Source organism: Schistocerca gregaria, chromosome 8 (genome assembly GCF_023897955.1).
Source record: "Schistocerca gregaria isolate iqSchGreg1 chromosome 8, iqSchGreg1.2, whole genome shotgun sequence".
In the NCBI taxonomy this organism is placed as follows: Eukaryota; Metazoa; Arthropoda; class Insecta; order Orthoptera; family Acrididae; genus Schistocerca; species Schistocerca gregaria.
This window is the reverse complement of record NC_064927.1, coordinates 259811384-259832047: the sequence shown is the minus strand read 5'-3', so window position 1 is coordinate 259832047 and position 20664 is coordinate 259811384. Positions and strand designations below refer to the sequence as shown.

General features: G+C 40.3%; 1 protein-coding gene across 1 annotated transcript in view; it reads left to right on the top strand.

Moving 5' to 3' along the window:
• LOC126284971 (hydroxyproline dehydrogenase-like) overlaps window positions 1-20664 on the top strand; it is a 123891-nt gene that overhangs the window by 59948 nt on the left and 43279 nt on the right. Inside the window, exons 3-5 of the mRNA XM_049984249.1 lie at window positions 2691-2875; window positions 17038-17161; window positions 17266-17431. Of these exons, the coding sequence (XP_049840206.1) occupies window positions 2691-2875; window positions 17038-17161; window positions 17266-17431 (475 nt within the window). The remainder of the gene's footprint in view (window positions 1-2690; window positions 2876-17037; window positions 17162-17265; window positions 17432-20664) is intronic.

The window sequence follows — 20664 nt, the reverse complement described above, 5'->3', positions numbered from 1 at the left end:
TTTTGGAGCTCCTAAAACAACTTAGTTCAGCTACATTCGCACTTAGAATCATTGTAAATCTTGGGGAGAGACAAATCAATAAGTCAATGTATTTTGCATATTTTCATTCAATGATTTCATATGGAATAATGTTCTGGGATAACTCATCTTTAAGAAAGAAAGCCTTTATTGTGTAAAAAATGTGCTATGAGAATAATGTGGTGCTCACCGACGACCATCTTCAGAGTGTAACAGTATGTGCAAATTAATCTGTGATGTGAATGTGTAATTACTTGTTCCACATCATTACAATCTACCATGCATAATGATCTGTGGAATGTGTTACTAACTAACTATTGTCCAGTCCTACTAGAACTGAGTTTGCTAGATCACATATGTCTTTTCAGTAGGTAAGCCTTTATGGAAGCTAAACTGAGCTGTTGTTTAAAGGCTATTCTTAGGAGGATGGTTCAGTATTCTACTGTAAGCCACCTTTCAATAATTTTTTCGGGGCAGTGGAAGCTGCGAGATTGGTCAGTAATTATAGGTCAGTTGCACATCTCCAGTTTTGTATATTTTTAACAATTATATTTTGTATTTTTATATCACTACAGCATACTTCAGTCTATCTGTAAAAACACCTTGCCTCATCGAATGATCAGTTCCACCAAGCCAGCAAAAAATTTTAGTACTTTGGCTGAAATACTGTCATAGTCATATGAGTTACTACTTTTTAGTGGCCTAATCATTTTTATGATCTCCTTAACAGATGAACTGGCAAAACTGATGTCTAGTGCAAGAGTATGCATTGCCTAAGTAAGTTTATTGGATCTGCTTCTGAGGTCAATATTATTTGCCTTGTCAAGTTTATTCATTTCTTGCCTAATAGTGCTCCAAACTGTTCCTGCCTTGTTCTTGTAAATCTGCATTTTCTGTGTACAGTACATGATTGTTGCCTTTTGAATTTTGTGATATGATTTTTAGTGCATTCTTGAGTCTTTAGTAGAGTTAGTCCTTTGCATTAAATAAAGCTCTCGGTTGCTGATGCAAAATATTTTGACCCTAACATGTTAGCCATTCTTTTCAATGACTGCCACTGTAAACATCTCTTACTGCTCCTAAAGGCAGGCCCAATTCATAGTGCTGTAAGAACATTTTTAGAAAAGAATTACATTTCTTATCTACTATATATCCTCGGGAAACTTCTTCCCATTTTCCATCCTGAAAATTATCTCTGAACCATTTGACTGAGGTAGCATTTATAGTTCTGTGAAATTTTACTTTTCCTTTCTTAGCTAAACCTGATTGATGGGGGTGTTTTAATGCTGCCCTTTGACAACCATAGTCAGATAAAACAATTGTTTTGGGGCTCACAGCTATTTCATTAAAGGCAGTTTGATTCAGGAATAAATTATCAGCTGCTGTTGCATTCGTGCTTCTGATCTTGTTGAGAATTTTACTGTGAGGCAAGTGCACTCATACCTGGGAAGAAGGGGAAGCTGCAGCTTAGTGAAAGAAAAATGTATTGCATGGTCAGGTGTTTTTCTTTCAAGAAAATGATTTGAAAGTCAGTATTATTCAGGTTTTTACATGTGGAGTCAAACTATAGCTCGACATCAGCAATTTTATGTGCCCTTGATCAAAACTATCAGAGAAAAAATCTTCAGTGAAATTTATATGTACAGTTACTTCCTAGTTATCTGCACTATCTTATTAGTGCCTCTTCTATCTGCCTAATTAAGTTTAAAACATTTCATGCTGGGGGCCTGCAGATTGCCAGAACTTCTATCTTGTATGTTTACAAGTCTTTTACTGAGGAACATCACTCAAACACCTGTTCAATGCACTGTTACTTGAGTCTACAGCTTTGGACTTTATTCCACATTTTGTACCTAAAGCTGGCGCTCCGTTCCTCATATTACACTACAGTAATGTAATATTAACTTATAATTATCTAGATGCATGTGTTCAATTTCTGTGACTTACAACAGATGTTTTGTTATGCATAGCATATCTGTAAAAATATCTTTAAAGAAGAGATAGCAACTGACCATAAGAGTTTTAACTTTCAAGCCACCAACTATCAGTCATAACACAAGAGCCTGACCAGCAAATAATAGGACATACACATGTAAAAAATCTCTTCCTGCACCCACAGTGAAATACTACCAAGCATAACAGATATTGCAGAGTGGACATAACTGTGTCCGCACAGTTGCTAATGACTGACAATTGCTTCTCAGTTGTATTATCGATGAGCACCAATTCTGATAACAAATCTGAGCAAGCCTTATTTTTTATTTGGTCTGGTTTTTATCCATTCTCCAGGCATTTGTTTTTCATTAAATTTTGTATTTCCTTTAATATATTCAAGTGTGTACCTCTGGTAACCATAAACATAAAAGATACGTAACCTTTCATAAGCCAGTCCATTATTTTTGTTATTAGTGATTACAATTAATATCTTACTTAACTTCAGTGTTTTAAGTTTTAGCTTATCTATAGGATGTCAGAAAGAAAGTTTATTATAACCTATCAGGAACTGAACTGAGAAACATCTAGTTTATCTAGTTGCTGTGCATACTAGAACGGTGGTTACTATAAATACTAGATACTAGTACATGATCATAATAATGTGATTTGTTAGAATTTCTTGACAAAACAGAGGTCTGTTAACATGATGTTAGAACACTAAAAATTATATATTGCAGCTGTTGCGGTTGGCAGATCGAATGGGACTCAGCAAACTGGTCTTGAAACCAACAGTGTATGCACAGTTTGTAGCAGGCACCTCAGAGCAAGACCTTTCAAGAGCTGCAAGAGACCTGAAGAACCTCAACCTGAGGCTCATGGTGGCCCCCACTCTGGAAGAAGATAAAGGAGAGGCCAGTGACAAGTAAGCTGAGTGCTCAAATCATATCAGTGATGCGTTTCTCAAGGTGATAATGTGACTAATATAATGAAACAAATAACATATAACTCATTTCCTTAAAATGTCATTTCTTAAATCCAAATTATTTCTCAACATTCTCTCATTTTACTCCAATATGCACATTTCTCACTAATATAAGCTTAGCAAACTATACAATGTCCTGGGCCACGTATAACAACACTACGTTTCATACAGAACTTTTTTTTCGTGGTATTCTCTCAGCATATCATTCTAACCATCTCCACACCTAGGATTGCTAAGGCATTTTAGTATGGCAGCATTTGACAGAGAAATAACTGGAATTAATCTTGGTGTCAGAAAAAAATATCTCCATTTATTGGTCAGCAAGAGAAGAGCACATGATGTGAAATGCTCCTGAAGACCAGACCTTGCACTGTAGTTCTAGATTAAATCCTAAAGCTCCTAATAGTGTCCCACAGACTGAAGGCATGTGTCAGTGTTGATGGAGGTATTATCCTCTGTAACCCCTTAGTATTAAGATGAATAGGTCAATGTTAGCACTGGGTTTCCACTCTGTTCCTATGTTTCATTTACTCTTTCATAACAGCATGAACGCAACAGTACATCGCACAAGCACTATCGTGGTCATTCAAAATATGAATTCCATATGACACAGATACAAATTCTCTTCTTTGCAAGTGGCCAGAGAAAGGCAATGGCAAACCATCCCCACTAATACATTGTGCTATAGAGCACTGCAAGTTTCCCACATTTCCCAACAACCATGTTAAAGTATCGGATACAGATTCACCATTAATAAGTAGTTGCTAAGGCAGAATCATAAGTGCAAGGGCCATGAGACAACAGTTTCTAGCTGTGTTGAGACATTTTCATCATGACAGTTCCACAAGAGTAATGAGATGTGGGGGCACTTTTCCTCGATAAATAGTCAATTTTTCATCCTTACAAGTTAAACAGCTGAGTAATGAAGCTGAAAAGGACTATTAATTATTTCTCCCATTTCTGTACAGTTCAGGTGATGGAGAAGGAGTAGCAGTATCACATGCCTTGATGACGAAGGTGACACATTTTGTCATGCGACCCAGGAGGCACTGAAAGCACTGGGTGCCACATTTATCCATGAAAGTTCAGTGGTCAGCCGAAACTCTGACAAATATGTCAGATCTGGATCCAATATGGGGCATATCAACATCTGTCAGTGCGATCCTCGATGTGCTAAATAACTGGATTTGGTGATCACACAAGCACCCTTATACCTGTTGAGTGATCCTCAAAACATTTTGGCACAATTAGCAAGTGATGGGGGAGTGCACTGTCTTGCTTAAGATAAAGGCCAGTTGATGAATAAAGGCTCTTGGTGAACAAATAGGTTGCACATGATTTGACAATGGGTACTTGGTCCACCTCCATAGCACAGCGCTAGCATTACCGCCTACCACACAAGGGGGCCCAAGTTCGATTCCCCGCAGGGGACTGGGTGTTGTGTGTCCTTCATCATCATTGACACCCAAGCTGCCAAAGTGGCATCAACTAAAAAGACTTGCAATATAGCGGCCAAACCCGGAAGGGGATATCCCGGCCAATAAATGACATACAATCATTTCATTTCAGTGGGTACTCATATTTTTCGCTAGTGAGAGACAATAGCAGACCCTGCAGGAGACTCAGCTCTATCCATATATAGACTGTTCACAAAATTCTGAAAAAGCACTCCCAAGCTCTGGACTGTCTGAAGCCTGTGGTTGTCAGTAGGCTTTAGGCAACAAGTGTTTTGTGTCTGACTACTCCCCACTTCAATGAACTAACAATACAGTACCTGAGTGTCCTATAGCCCTTACGAGCACATGTGCAGTGCCAGAGCTGTGTGATGAAAGAGCAGATTGTTCATATCACATTGCCACTCTCCTCACAGATGTAAATGTGTACATTTTTCATATGTGGAACTTGCTTTACCCTCTCCTGAAACCCCCTAGGAAACTTAGTCAAAATGCTGTGAACAAACTATAAACAAATTACATGATAAAAGGCACATTCAGAAAGTAAGTTTACTATATTTTTATGCCTTTTTTATAGAAAAAGTATATTTTGAAAAAAAATAGAATACAGGATATTGTTGATAAAGTTGGTGATTATTTTTGGACATAATTGCCATCCCATTCAACACATGTGGTGAAGTGAGCTGTAGCACCAGATTCCTTATGCCATCCACGTGGAACTCTCCCATCTGCTCCTTCCCCCACTTCACAACCTGTTTCTGTACCCCCTCGTCGGTTGAAAATTTAATTCCACTCATGTGTGCCTTCAGGAGGTGAAAAGATGATAATCTGAAGACACCATATCAGTGGAATATAAGGGGATATACAGAAGGGGGAGGGAGGGGTTCAAAACATCCCAACCAAATGAGTCCAAGAGTGCCTTGGGGACTAAGGCTGTATGAGGATGGGCATTTTCATGCAGCAAGCACACTCTTTTTATCAGCCTTCCCTCTTTTTGTTTTGAATACTCTTTTCGAACTTTTTAGGGTCTCAAAATATCACTGTGCATGTAGGTAAGTCTTTCTGCTCCCGGGATTGGAATGACTCCTTACCCACATCCTTTCGTCTTTCCCTCTCCTTCCCTCTTTCCTGAAGAAGCAACCATTGGTTGTAAAAGCTTAAATTTTGTGTGTATGTTTGTGTTTGTTTGTGTATCTATCGACCTGCCAGCGCTTTTGTTTGGTAAATCACATCAACTTTGTTTTTAGATATATTAGAATATGTTAAAATTCACAAGTAAGAAACATATATTTTTTTTGTTTTCACCAAGACAATTCCTGCGCTGAGATACAGGCCTTCAAAGATGACACTGTGAACACCATTCAGAAGATGCGAATTTCGGAAAGTTTTTTAAACAGTTCAAGATATTTTGTTAGAGTTTTTTTATCTGAAAGATAATTGCTTTATGATTAAAATAGTATGCTCCACTGTCAAAGTTTTTTTACTGTTGCGTTTTGAATTTTTTTATTATTTACAAAAAAATTTTTTTTCAAAAATGCCAATCCAGAAAAGTTAGATTTTTTTGTTGTTGTTGTTGTTGATTAGTACCATGTAGTACCATATTCTCTGTAAAGGAGAGCTTCCACTTTTAAGTTGGACAGGCTTTATTTTAAAAAATCATTTTTTTCCAACTTTTAAGGGTGATGTATGTCTTCACTGAAGTTGTTTCTTACTAATTTCGTTGTTACAATGTTTATTTCTATTGTCTTTGTTGCAGTTGCTTCTTATCACTTTCTTTGTTGCAGTTATTCCTTTTCACTTTCCCTGTTGCAGATATTTCTTACGCTTCGTTGTAGTTTCTTGTCAGTTTCTTTGTCGTGGTTCTTCACTGCAGGTTTCTGTATTGTTGTTTTTCAGTGCTAGTTTGTTTACTGGAGAGGCTTCTACAAAACATGAGATCATCCAGTGAGCTCTGTGTTTTCTTGAGGAATTTGCCAGTTAATGTAGCTGCAGTGTGTCTTGTGGAAATGACTGTTTGAACTGTCTTCTAACTGGGGCCACAGGAGAGTGAAGTGTGTTGACTATTTGCATATCCATAAAAGAGTGACATATAAGACAAACAAAAAAATCAGACTATGTTGAGGTTGGGAATAAGTGTTCTCATTTGAAAACTCTGTTTCAAAGTCAAGATTCTTCCAGTGACGACTTTTTGTGTCCTAAATGTTTTGACAGAATAACAACAATGATAATATTTGAACAAGGTGGTGCCTCCCATGGTGCAGATGATGCAGATTTTGCATCAATACAGGAAGAATTAAATACCCTGAATCAGTCAACTACAGAGGTAGGTGTTAGTCCTGTTAAGAAACTGTGGTCAGTGAAGTCTAGTCATGCCCTCTATGCATCAAGAAAGCACAGAGGAATTACTAAAGTTATTAGTGAATACAACACAGCAAAACTGACCACACTCTTTAAAGCAGAAATTCCCTCTTCAGGAGAAAATGAACCAAAGCACTCTCGCACTTTTTGTCAGGAATTTATCACAAGCATCAATTCAGCTGTTGAATATTGTGCATCCTACAGTGAAAAGGTGCAAGTTTTAACTATTATTCCAGAAACATTTGCACATAAAACGATTCTGAACCACATTCTATCAGTACCAAAGTACAAGGTAGACAAATCAAGAAATGTGAGGTTTGTAAAAGCAGTCTTTGGAAGATCAGATCCCTATTATAGTCATCCAGCAGAAGCAGCTCAAGTTTAAATAGTGCAGTCATTTTATCTGAAAGATAAATGAGACTGTCTTGCCAGAGTGCCAACATAAAAGACACTATTACTGCAACAGTTGAAGGTCAAAAATTTGTGAAAGTGAAGAGGTACATGACTCGCAGTATTAAAGAAACTTTTGCAATTTATAAGAGCACCTATACACAATAAAAATTTTATGCACTATGACCTAAGTGGATAGTCCCACACCCACCAAGAGATGTACGTTTGTGTGTACTGCGCGAATTTTGAACTTTGTCTGGTAACTTTGAAGAACTTACTGGAGCACGTGACATATGACACCTTCATTCAGCGTGTGAAGTCATTAGTAGTCTGCGGCTTAAAGTGAGGGACTTGCTTGTTTCAAGAATAATGAACTGTCCTGGAATGAGAGGACTGTCTTTACAGACACTTGGTCGGGAAGATGTAGCAGATAACTGCAAAAATTACATATCCGACATGGGAGGAAAATAAACTAATTAAGAAAACTGTTGCCTTTGACAGTTTCATTGATGAACTTGGTAAATGGTCAGTGAAAGCAGTAACACACCAGTGTCTGAAGAAATTGCAACAACAACAACACATTGCAGAAGCGAAAGGGTGTGTACAGACTGAAGAGCTATGTTGGATGCTTCACTGTGATCTTGCTCAAAACTGGTCTGTAATTGTCCCACAAGAAGTACAAGGGGATCATTGGATTAATGACCAGGTTTCAATTTTTACAGAAGTGACATATTTTCAAAACAAGACCACAAGTGTTGCACTTATAAGTGATGACACAGGACATGACTCAGCGCATGCTTTGCTAGCAACGTGTAAAATTCTTCAACTGTGAACACGGGCAGAGAAGATCATCATTATTTCTGATGGTGCTCCTAGTCATTTTAAAAATCATTATTGAATGGAGTAAGTCATCCGTGCCAACTGATTGGACATACAGTGCTACTGGTCATGGGAACGGGACTTGTGATGGTGCAGGAGGCCTGCTGATGCACCATGTTACAAAAGACAGCTGCAGTTCAGAATACTGAGGATTTTACGAGAGCCATGAAATCTTACACATCCACAGCCCTCGTTCTTTTGTCCAAAGAGATAATCAAAGAATTCCATGAGCAGAAAAAAGAAGAATGGTCCAAACAAACTACTCCTGGGTAAGGAATTCAGAGGACACATTTCTGGACTCAAAGTGATGGACAAACTCATATTGCATGCACTTTAAAGAGCAAGAAAGAAGAAATTTTGTTCATTCAGCCAACACCTCAGAAACAGCAGGATAATATTCAGATTCACAAACTGAGAAGGATGATATTTGTGGCTTGTGTGCAGGGATCATAGACACCAGTTACGAGTTAAACAAAATTGTAGCGAACTTTAAGCTATCACATGGACCAGATGCTGGGTATAGGTTTACAGCTGAAGGACAGCAACAACGCCATCAGTGCTCACTTCCTGTTCACAATGTTCTGAAGACTGTAAGTGCTCCAGTTCCTATTGGTTCAACAGGAAGACGTCACTTTATATCAAAGGAAATTACTGAAGCAGTGGAACACATGTTTAGTTCATTGACTGGCTAATTTCAGTACAAAACAGAATGCACAGAAGTTGTATAAACTGAAACCTTTAAGTCTTTGGACCTTTCACATACATTTTGCAACCATTTAAAATGCTTGAAAAATGAGTCTTTTACTCATCTTTCAAAACTAAAATTATGTTAAATAAGGCTAGGTTTTGATTTTTATGAGCCTGTTATGTGATGATGTGGTAATAAAACAGGTATGGCAAAAATTTCAGTTGTTTATAAAATCTGTTCAACCTAAAAGTGGTAGCTCTCCTTTTCAGGGAATGTAGAACTGCAGCAAAATTCTTTGGATTGGCATTTTTGAAAACAAAATTTCCATAAATTGTAAAAAAGTTCAAAATGTTATGATAAAAGAACTTTGACAGATAAGTCCAAATGGAGGATTTCTTTGTAATCATAAAGCAATTATCTTTTAAATAAAAAAAAGCAAAATACCTAGAACTGTTAGCATCTTAATTTTTTTTTTCAAAATTCGCATCTTCAAATGGTATGCACAGTGTCATCTTTGGAGGGTTGCATCTATGAGCAGAATTTTTTTTGGAGAAAACAAGAAAAATACCTGTTCCTTACTTAGGCCTTCACTTTAACAAATGCTAAATTTAATAACATCTGAGACTATGAAGGTAGGCCTAAGAATGTTTCCTAGCTTTCCTGAATTGATATGGACTATGCCCAGTTCAAATTGCTCAAGAAATTCGCAGGCACTACTAACCCAATTTTTCTTGTGCTGCTGTTTTGACTCCATTTTGCGCACAGTCTGCAGTGTTCCTGCATTTCTGTGATAGTCTCGTATAAGAGAGTTCTGGAGAGTTGTGGAAACATTGCATAAATTTCATCCATTGTCAACTAATAGTCTTCACAAACAGTTTCATCAATTTTTGGACCAACTCATAAGTCAAAATGGAAGGTCTTCCACTTCTTTGTTCATCATAAACATTTGCTCTGTCTCCATTAAGCTCCATATACCACCTAAACACACTCGTTCTGTTCATAATACCTTTGCTGTAAACTGAGATGATTAGCAAAAAAAAAAATCTGTACATGTTATTCCTACCGGGAGTAGGATGCAGACCACAGCATGTGGCTCACACTTGATGGGATTTCTAACTGACATTTTGCATGCAACTGAACACTGCAATGTGAGTTTACGTACTACTGTGTTACTGCAGTGCTCGCTCTGATCGGGGGGACCGTCTACCACTCAGTGTTTCCAACCCTCAAAAAACAATAATCCACAGCCCATTATGGTCACACAACACTTACTTTGTAAACATGCCTAGTAGTACACCCACCATATGCTGAGTTGTGTCCTTGTTGGGAAATGTGGTGCCTCATCTGAAGTGGTTTTCAATGTACTGGTACTCTGCCACTGAGGGGTACCAGCATGTACTGTGATTCATCAGATCAAGCTACATTTGTTCATGACTCTACAACTACATCTGTACTTTGCAAATTACTGTGAAGTGAATGGCAGAAGGTACTTTCCATTGTATTACACACTAGGGTTTAGTGTTGTTTCATTCACACACACAGCACAAAAAGAATGACTGCTTAAATGCCTCTATGAGCACTGTGGTGGTGGTGGTGGTTAGTGTTTAACGTCCCGTCGACAACGAGGTCATTAGAGATGGAGCGCAAGCTCGGGTTAGGGAAGGATTGGGAAGGAAATCGGCCGTGCCCTTTCAAAGGAACCATCCCGGCATTTGCCCGAAATGATTTAGGGAAATCACGGAAAACCTAAATCAGGATGGCCGAAGACGGGATTGAACCGTCGTCCTCCCGAAAGCGAGTCCAGTGTGCTAACCACTGCGCCACCTCGCTCGGTATATGAGCACTGTAATTAGTCTAATATTGTCTATACCACTCCTGAGAGATTGATACATAAGACATGTGAGCTCACAGCAAAAAATATTTGTCACCCCATGAAAGAGCACACAGTTGCTTTGCAGTGCTGTAGATTGTATATAACAGGTACCAAGCAGTCACAACATCCTCTGCTACCGACACAGAACATGTCAATAGTGTGATGTGTATGTACCACACATGTACAGAATCAGCACAGTAAGATGGGTTGCATGAAGATATGACGGAATGGCAGAACAGAGTTATTGCGGTTGGGTGTGTCCATGACCACACCACGAATGAAGTTGCCCGATTTGTCCATGTATCATTGCAGGTTGTCTAGTGTTCCCCCAGAAGCAACAGTGTACTACTCGCAGCCAAGTTACTGAGGGGAAGAAAACTAGTCATAAAAAAATACGATTGGCACAGAACCAAGGCCAATGTCACACTTTTTCAATGGTAACTGACTTCAAACTGAACAGGAACTATTGTGGTCAACCAGTTTGTAATTAACAGTGAGAAGAGAACTGCATGTAATGGCCATTAGGAGTTGGGCACCTTGCAAGAGACTACTGATCACAACGGCACATACAACTGCATGTACTGAATGGGTCAATACCACAGAAACTAGACAGTAGCTGCCTGGAGGTGTGTTGTGTGCTTTGACTAGCTGTGGTTTTTCTTCTTTTCATATGAAGAAAGGCATAAGAGTGCACTTTTGGCCCAGTAAGGTGTTTAACCTCTAGTGCGTGGAGGCTGTAGTTCGTTCCTGTATTGTTTTTTCATACCATGATTGGGCCCAGTCATTCAGGTTAGCATGAACAAGAACTAGATTGATAGTTGGAGGATGTTGTCACATTATCTATGACCAAGTGTTGTCCATCCTTGTACACTCTTACATCAAGAAGGTTAGCATTTTGTGTACATTCCCGTCCAAAACCTATGTTCAAATGGCTGCACACCTATATTCCTGGTTTAATGAAGCACTGGCGGTTTAAGGTCATGTTGAACCCATAACCCTGATGGTTGTGGAAAACGCTAAGTACCTCCATTTTTGACCGGTTAACTGAGCAACGTAATCAACATTCCATCCTATTAGCTGCATTTACATAGCAACTCGTTTTCGAGCTTGATTCATTATGCAAAAGCTCTTCTAGAGTTCGTAACTTTTATAAGAAACGAACATGTAATCGATTAATGCATCGCAGAAGTGACACAAAAAGTTGATGGCAAGTTGCTAGAAGGAACATGTACAGTCTCTTCGCTCATATCTGTAAATCACATTAACGATTTCTACGCACACGGATCAACACTTTATTCACAACGGCTACTTACTGTTAATGGCGCACAATACTATTACGTTGCTAAGGTTGGCATATAGCTGAAACATTCCGGAGCTACACGATTCCAGCCGACTTCCCCGATCACTTTTGAATCATTACCAACTTATTACGAGAATACATTGACGCTGATGAAGTACCAAGATGCTCCTACTCTTCTTTTTACTAAACTGGAAGTCTTCCACATACACTATTTCAGATTTTTGCAGTCGCGCGAATTAATGGCGGGAACTGACAGTGTCCCACCATTGCAGTCGCTAACGCTGATTGTCTCGAAACTGATAATAAATTATTACAGCTCAGGCTAAAAAATAAAACTCATCATGGTATGAATTGTAAAATTTAGAACTCTGGATAAAAGAAAGTTTCGTGACACGCCCTGTAGAACTATACCACACAGTTATGCATCAAGACACACCGACTGGGAAAACCTATCTACGTTGTGCTTAGTGGTGGAAGCTGGAAACCTGTTATGAAGATACTGCAACATAGCGTCGCTGTGAGTGAGCACAAAGGCGTATTTAACTGGATTAAATATCAAAGCCAGCATCAAAACTTCTCATAAATACATTGAAACATACTGAAAAGAAAAACCAGTTAAAGTCGCATAAAACTGGATCACAAGAACTTTTACAACTACAGGTACTTTGCAGGCCACCTTATGATATAAGGTACTACGTTGGTACTTCCCTCCATTCCTGTCCCGTAGGAAGTCTGTAGGAAGAATTACTGCCTGTAAGCTTTCGTGTGAGTACAAAATGACCCAGATTGGCACTAACCCTTAGCTCACGAGGTTACTTTTCAGGTCAGGCGTCCAACTCCACCCGTCTGCTTCGACCCGTGACGTAAGGGTGTTCTGATCTGTGACATCATGACGGCGCGGAGTTTAGTTCATGCGTTGGTTGTGTTTGTAGATATCGTCTTGAGCTACGGCGCGGAGTTTAGTTTGAGTTTGTTGTGTTTGTAGATGTCGTCTTGTTGCGGTTGGTGGTGTTCTCTAGTGGCGTGTGTATGGTCCGCGTGTTACGTGCTGTATTGGGTTCATTTGAGCGTCGGTGGTCACAGTGTGAATTAATTTGTGTTAACTGCGATTGAAGAAAGGAAATTGGTTTCAGTGAGTTACCAATTTTTTTGTTTATGTGATTGCCGTGTCTATTGGTGTTATTGGTTTGCTGTTTGTCGTGCTGTAAGGCGTCAATTTATTTTGTGGCTTCTTTTGTCAGGTATGAATATGACAGTGAAATTTAACCATTCGGGGTTGCGTGCTGTAATGGGTTGTTTTGGAGAAAGGTTCAAATGGCTCTGAGCACTGTGGGACTTAACATCTGAGGTCATCAGTCCCCTAGAACTTAGAACTACTTAAACCTAACTAACCTAAGGACATCACACACATCCATGCCCGAGGCAGGATTCGAACCTGTGACTGTAGCAGTCGTGCAGTTCCAGACTGTAGGGCCTAGAACCGCTCAGCCACATTGGCCGGCTTTGGAGGAAGAGACCAAACATCGAGGTCATCTGTCTCATCGGATTAGGGAAGGACGGGGAAGGAAGTCGGCCATGCCGTTTCAGAGGAACCATCCCGGCATTTGCCTGGAGCGATTTAGGGAAATGATGGAAAACCTAAATCTGGATGGCTGGACGCGGGATTGAACCGCTGTCCTCTGGAATCCGAGTCCAGTGTGCTAACCACTGCGCCACCTCACTCAGTATGCGTGCTGAGATGGGGAAGGACATGATGTCCCTCATAAAAGTTTTGCAGGTGTTTGGACTGTTGGCTCAAATAGTCAAGTGCAGTGTCTATAAAGAGAACATGTGGTTGGCGAGAGTTCCGGTATCTCGGACCAGGGACTGTTACATGTGGCGGTGCCGAATGGATAACCTTTGGCGCTCCCTAGACGCGGTACGTGGTTCGAGAAGTGTAGGTTGGCCATGAGAGAGAGTGTTTTGATGGCTTATTATTTTGTTATAGATCCTCCATCAGTTTTTGGGTGTAAAGTGAGTCGTTCTCGTATTGCGGAAACGTAGCGATTTTTTGACCTCCAAAAGGGCTTGCTCATTGGTCTTCGGGCCAAGGGTGGACTCATTTCCAAAATGGCTAATTTAGTAAACTGTGGTTAAGGTATGTCAAAATTATGCCATCCAAAACCAGTGCTGAGGCAATGTGGTGTACAATCGGCCATAGATGACAGGGGTGACTGACACGTGTGAAGTGTACAGCTGAAGAGACATGCAACAGACCACCCGGATTAACAAAAGAGCTACCAACAGTGTCTCGTTGACGGCTGTTGATGCGTATGGTCCTCTGCAGCGGGTGACTGGTTCATGTGCTCTTGCTGACTGCCGTACATCGGCGACAAAGGCTGGAATTTGCACGCCAATATCGCAACTGGCGTTCACGGAATGGCGACAGGTGGCCTTTTGAGATGAATCGCGTTTTATACTCCATCTGACAGATGGTTATTGAAGTGCATGACCGTGCAACAATCGGCTGAAGGGCCCAGGCTTGAGGATGGAGAGTTCTGGTCTCGGGAATGTTTTTGTTACATCTACTGGGTGATCTCATCGTTCCGGAAGAAACAATGGATCGACCCAAGTATAGATCTATCTTTGGTGACCATGTGCACCCTTTCGTGCAGTTTGTTCATCCTTGACACGAAGTCATCACCAGCAGGACAATTCAACAAGTTACACAACTCTCAGTGTACAAGTATGGTTCTGCCAGGTGTAGCAGTATGAAATGAGCGTTAAGATACAAATGTGCCGATAGGGAACATTTGTTGTGAACGAGCCTTGATTTTTGTTTGTTTGGTTGGTATGATGTCTGTCAAAGATATTTGGTATACATGGAACAAACAACATCATATGTTTTCATCGTGTTAACAATGTCGAATTTTGTGATGATTTTGTGACGATTTGCGGAAAGCATTATTTTTTTGTTTTCATTTGAAAAAAAAGTGCTGCAGAGTCGCATCGAATGCTTGTCGAGGCATATGGTGATCATGCTCTATCAGAAGCAACATGCAAAATATGGTTTCAACGGTTCAGAAATAATGATTTTCATGTAAGAAATGAAGAACGTGGAAGACCACCAAAAAAGTTCGAAGACGCCGAATTGCAAGCAATATTGGATGAAGATGATACTTTGAGTCAGAAGCAAATGGCAGCAATGCTCAATGTTGCACAACAAACAATTTCTGACCATTTGAAAGCCTTGGGAAAGATCCAAAAGTGTGGAAAATGGGTGCCACATGAATTGAATGAAAGACAGATGGAAAACCGAAAAACCATTTGTCAAATTTTGCTTCAAAGACATGAAAGAGAATCAATTTTGCATCAAAGTGTTACTGGCTATGAAAAATTGATTTATTTTAAGTATCCTAAACGGGAAAAATCATAGGTTAAACCGGGACAACCATCAATATCGACTGCAAAACCAGATCGATTCGGCAAGAAGACTATGCTCTGTGTTTGGTGGGATCAGAAAGGTGTGGTGTATCATGAGCTTCTAAAACCCGGAGAAACTGTGAATACTAATCGCAACAGACAACAAATGATCAATTTGAACTATGCATTTATCGAAAACGGACCAGAATGGGCCAGTAGACATGGCAAAGTAATTTTTTTACACGACAATGCACCTGCACATAAAGCAAAACTGGTTCAGGATGCAATCAAAACACTTGGCTGGGAGCTGCTACCCCACCCGCCGTATTCACCAGACTTGGCCGCTTCCGACTATCATTTGTTTTCATCAATGGGACACGCATTGGCTGAGGAACGCTTCGATTCCTACGAAGAAGTCGAAAATTGGGTGTCTGATTAGTTTGCTTCAAAAGACGAACATTTCTATTGGCGTGGTGTCCACAAATTGCCAGAAAGGTGGTCAAAATGTATAGAAAGCAATGGTCAGTACTTTGAATAAAATGTTTTTACTTTTCAATTCAAAATTAGTGTTTCATTTTCACAAAAAACGCTCATTTCATACCGGTACACATGGTAAAAGCACCAGGATCTGTTTATCGGACTCCCCTGGCCACCATAACCTAGATTTAAACCCAATCGGGAGTCTGTGGGACAACTTTGGCAGGGTTGTTTATGCCATGCATCCTCAACTGTAAAATCTGGTGTAGTTGGTCATGGCACTGGACGCAGCGAGGTTCTACATCCCTGTGTGTACCTCTGAAAGCCTCAATGACTTTCTTCCTGCACATCCGCACTCGTAATGATCGTTATTCAGCCTTGTGACAAGAGAACACATTAATATGACTTAAGAGTTTTCTGATTTTTTCCCTTACTTGTACTGTGAAATTTACTTCTTCCAGGTTTCATGGTTGTAGGTCACCGCTAAGTAATCTATGCCTTTAAATGAGTCAGTTTGCGAGTATCAAAATATGCTACGTAAATAGCTGTATCTGTTGACTGCATTGGTTTAAAAGCTTAACTTTTTCACGGCGCCAAGGTGCTGTAGATCCTAGTATGTGACATAAATTTCAACTTGATTCGTCTCCTGTTCCTGAGGAACAAGGTTTCTAACAGACGGACAGACAGATAGAGGGACAGCAAAGGTTTCCACTTTTACCGACTGAGGCACGGAACACTAAAAATCTACCTGACCAAACATATGCCGTACTCCGCACCACACAGATCGTCAGCTAGACTGCGTGCAGATTCAAAGACTTACCCTTTGCTCTATAATATCAGTAGATATCTCGAAGCCTCACTACGGAACCTCTAAGAATCGGCGCCCTGGTATACTTGCAACATACATGGCCGTCGCAAAGCAATCCACGTTGACCTATGTTATTACATTTGTGATACCCGTGGAGTAGTAATAACACAAAAATTCCAGCCATAGTTTCTGAGAAACTACGCAGCATCATTAAGTAAATTCCTTCAATATCTGTTAGGTTGTAACGTTTTCCGTCCTTTGATGTCCCAGACACGAAAAAGTGAAAGCTTGCAAAAATGTTCTTGAAAATGGAATACAACTTAGGCATGAAGTTATTGATTCAGATGTTGACATTTCAGGTGGCTCCCTGTGATTTTGTATCGTGTAAATACCTCAGAGATTTATTTCTGTAAAGTGACCACAAGTTTCTGCACTGATACCTTACTTAACTGATGGCAAATATCTTTTCACAGACAGGAGAAGTATGACAGAAATTTAAACGAACTGGTAAATTTGGCTGAAATGGTGTCAAAGCATGGTGGCCGAAACCCATGTCTGCAAACGAAAATAACATCCCTTCTCTCAGCCGATACTTTGGTAAGCATTTGTGATAAACACAGACTTATGTCGGCGATGCCACTTCTTGACTGGAGCACCGTTTGTTGTTCAAGTACCATTGAGTAACCTTCTCTTCACTGCAGGTCAGCTTAACGAGACAGTTCTACAGTGGAGACAGCAGCTGTACGTCAATGGTCGAAAAAGTCGCAGCGGCAATATCCGACGACGGGAAATCTTGCGACATACAAGGCCTAACCGCAGAAGAGTCCAATAATCTTCGCCATGCTGTCCGAAGGCTATCCATTCTTGGTAAGGAAAAGAGAAGTTACTCTCTCTCTCTCAATTAGTAATACACAAAACAAAAATGGTCCAAATGGTTCTGGGCACTATGGGGCTTAACATCTGAGGTCATCAGTCGCTTAGAACTAATTAAACCTAACTAATCTACGGACATCACACACATCCATGCCCGACGCAGGATTCGAACCTGCGACAGTAGCAGCAGCGTAGCTCCGGATTGAAGCGCCTAGAACCGCTCGGTCACAAGGGCCGGCTACGTAAAACAAAAAGCAAGACAATCAAGAAAACAAAACATACAAGGATTAATTTTAACGTTTATGAAAACTAGTAAAGTGTGAAAGAGGCAGGCATATTATGAGGAACGTTCAATATGTAAAGCAAGGCATTTCTTTCTGAAAACAGGTTGGTTTCCTTCAGAATACATCATATTATTCCCCACTCTTTTGGCTACAAAACTCCCATTTTTCAATATAATCTCCGTTCAATGCGAAGGTCTTACACTGCCTTACTGGGTTTACCTGTATGCCTTCATGGTAACGCTTTACTGGTCGACATCAGAGCTAATGTCTTGCTGCATCAGTAACCTCCCCATCATCCATGTATGACTTCCCACGGATTGCATTCTTCATTGGGCCAAACAGATAGAAGTTGGAAGGTGCGAGATCCAGGCTGTATGTTGGATGAGGAAGAACAATCCAATGAAATTTTGTGAGTTCTTTTCAGGTACTCAGACTTGTGTGAGGCCTTGCATTATCATGAAGGAGAAGTTCATTTGTATTTTTGTGGCGACAAACACGCTGAAGTGATTTCTTCAGTTTCCTGAGAGTGGCACGATAAACTTCAGAGATGATCCTTTCTCCATGAGGGAGGACATCTAACAGAATAATCCCTTCGGAGTCCAGAAGACCGTCGTCAAGATTTTACCAGCTGAGGCCTTGAACTTTTCGTTTGGAGGAGAAATAGTATGACGCCATTCCATGGATTGCCGTTTTGTCTCCAGTTCAAAGCGATGAACCCATATTTCACTGCCTGTGACGATGTTCGCCAAAAAATTGTCACGATCAGCCTGATAATGCGCAAGCAATTTTTCACAGAAGGTTCTTTGCCCTTTATGGTCTTCTGCTAGGCAGTGAGGGACACAGAGGACAGACACCTTTGAGTACCCCAAGTAGTGGACGAATGACTCACCACTACCAGAAGAAACATCCAGTTGTGCAGAGAAGTGTTTGAGTGTGATCCATCCATCACCTCGAATGAGCATATCCGCACGTTCAACATTGTAAAGCCTAGTTTACACGACGACACTAGGTGCAGGCAACTGCGCTACCGGCCACTGCGCATGCGCGCCACTTTCGGCGTGTTCCAACTTTGGCGACACTAGTTGCATGGGTTTTGAGGTTATGTGTCTTCGTAGCGTGTAGACAAACTGAAATAGGAAGTGGGGAACGGAGAATAATGTTCGCTCTTTGGATACCTATGTTTTGCATAAATGTTTCTGGAATTTCAGTGATGCTGATTACGAAAGTAAGCAACATATTGCTCCAGCTGAGAACGTCATGTGCGATCATAACATAGATGGTTTAACAATATCTGAGCTGCAGGGCAAAATTTATTGAGTTAGGAGCATTTATACAACTGGATTATGAAAACTACAAGCAAGTGAAATTCTAACTGTGGCAATGCTCTCGTCTACAAGACTAAAATCCCATCGGTTGAGTTGGCCAACTCTTTGTTAAGGAATATTGTTGACAGGAGGGAAGGCTATACGAATTCAAGAAGCTGCATTCTTTATTCAATATTCATCTATTTCAAACGTCGCTGCAGCTCTCCCCATTCACATATGTTAGAATTTTGAAATATTGCCACTGTACAGATCTATCTTCAAGAGAATAGTTTGCAAACCATTCTCTTCGTAATGCGGCCTGCTTCGAAAAATTATTGTTGCTAATGTTAACAATTATTACTGTTAATGTTAATAATTATCGGTGTTAATGAAATAGCGTCATCAACAACTAAAACCGTATCTTATAGCATGCCGAGTCTTCTCGATTGTAATGTACGCAATATGAAGTGTAATTTAAGTACCTTTATTCCTTATTGTATAATTAACTCTGTGTAGAACGCGAACAGTTCTGGTGACATTCTAAGATAATTAAAAGAATTTCTTGGATCTTCCGTTATAAATTATTTCAGTAAGGATGCTGAGCAACCGAGCTGACGTCTTTTCTTCATCCAGTCACGAATCGAAACACGTTTCTTATTTTTCCTTATGCAGCGATTCCACGCAACATGCTATAACACCATCACAACCCGTGTAACGTGCAGCTGCCAAAACTTCCATTTCAGACGCGACTCAGGGACCGACAAAACGACGAAACTAGAGTGTATACTGGTGTCGCCGTGTCTACAGTCATGTATGAAACCACTTGCCTGCAACTCATTCCACGTAATGAGTGGCGCAATCCAATGTCGTCGTGTAAACTAGGCTTAAGACTTACAACGGTGTGCGGCCGGCCGGCATATGGGAGATAGGACAGGTTTTTACGAACTTGTCGCGATGATTACAGACCCCTCGCCCAACGACTCATCGTGCTTTTGTTCACTGCCAGGTCTTTGTAGACATTCTACCAGCGCCTATGAATATCTGCGATGCTCTGGTTTTCCGGCAAAAGAAACTCAATGACAGCCCTCTGCTTGGAAAGCACCTCCATTTTCAAGCTACATATAGTGTCGCCACCTATCGGAATTTCGTGGAACTATCGTGGCTGGAGCGGGAACATTCCATGATGTCCGATAACAAATTCCGCATTTTTTTCATGCGAAATTGGCCGAGAAAAAAAATGTGTTGCGTTACCTATTGATCGTCTCTCGTATATGAAACATACAACGCAGACGAATTAAACCAGTTATTGGTGAGCGAATTCGATAAGTAAATGAGACATTAAAAGTAATTGACGAGTTTTACTATTTGAACAGCAATTAAACATACGATGGCCAATATAGAGAATATACAAAATGCAGATTTGCAATTGCAAGAATAGCATTTCCAAAAAAGACGAATCTATTAACATCGTAAATAAACTTCAGCGTTAAGAAGTCGTTACTGAATAAATATGTCTGAAAGAAGTGAGGCATAGGCAATAGACAGTTCAGATAAGAAGAGAATAGAAACTGCTGGCACATGGCTCTACAGAAGAATGCTGAAGATTTATGGGTAGAATGAGTAACTGATGAGTAGGTAC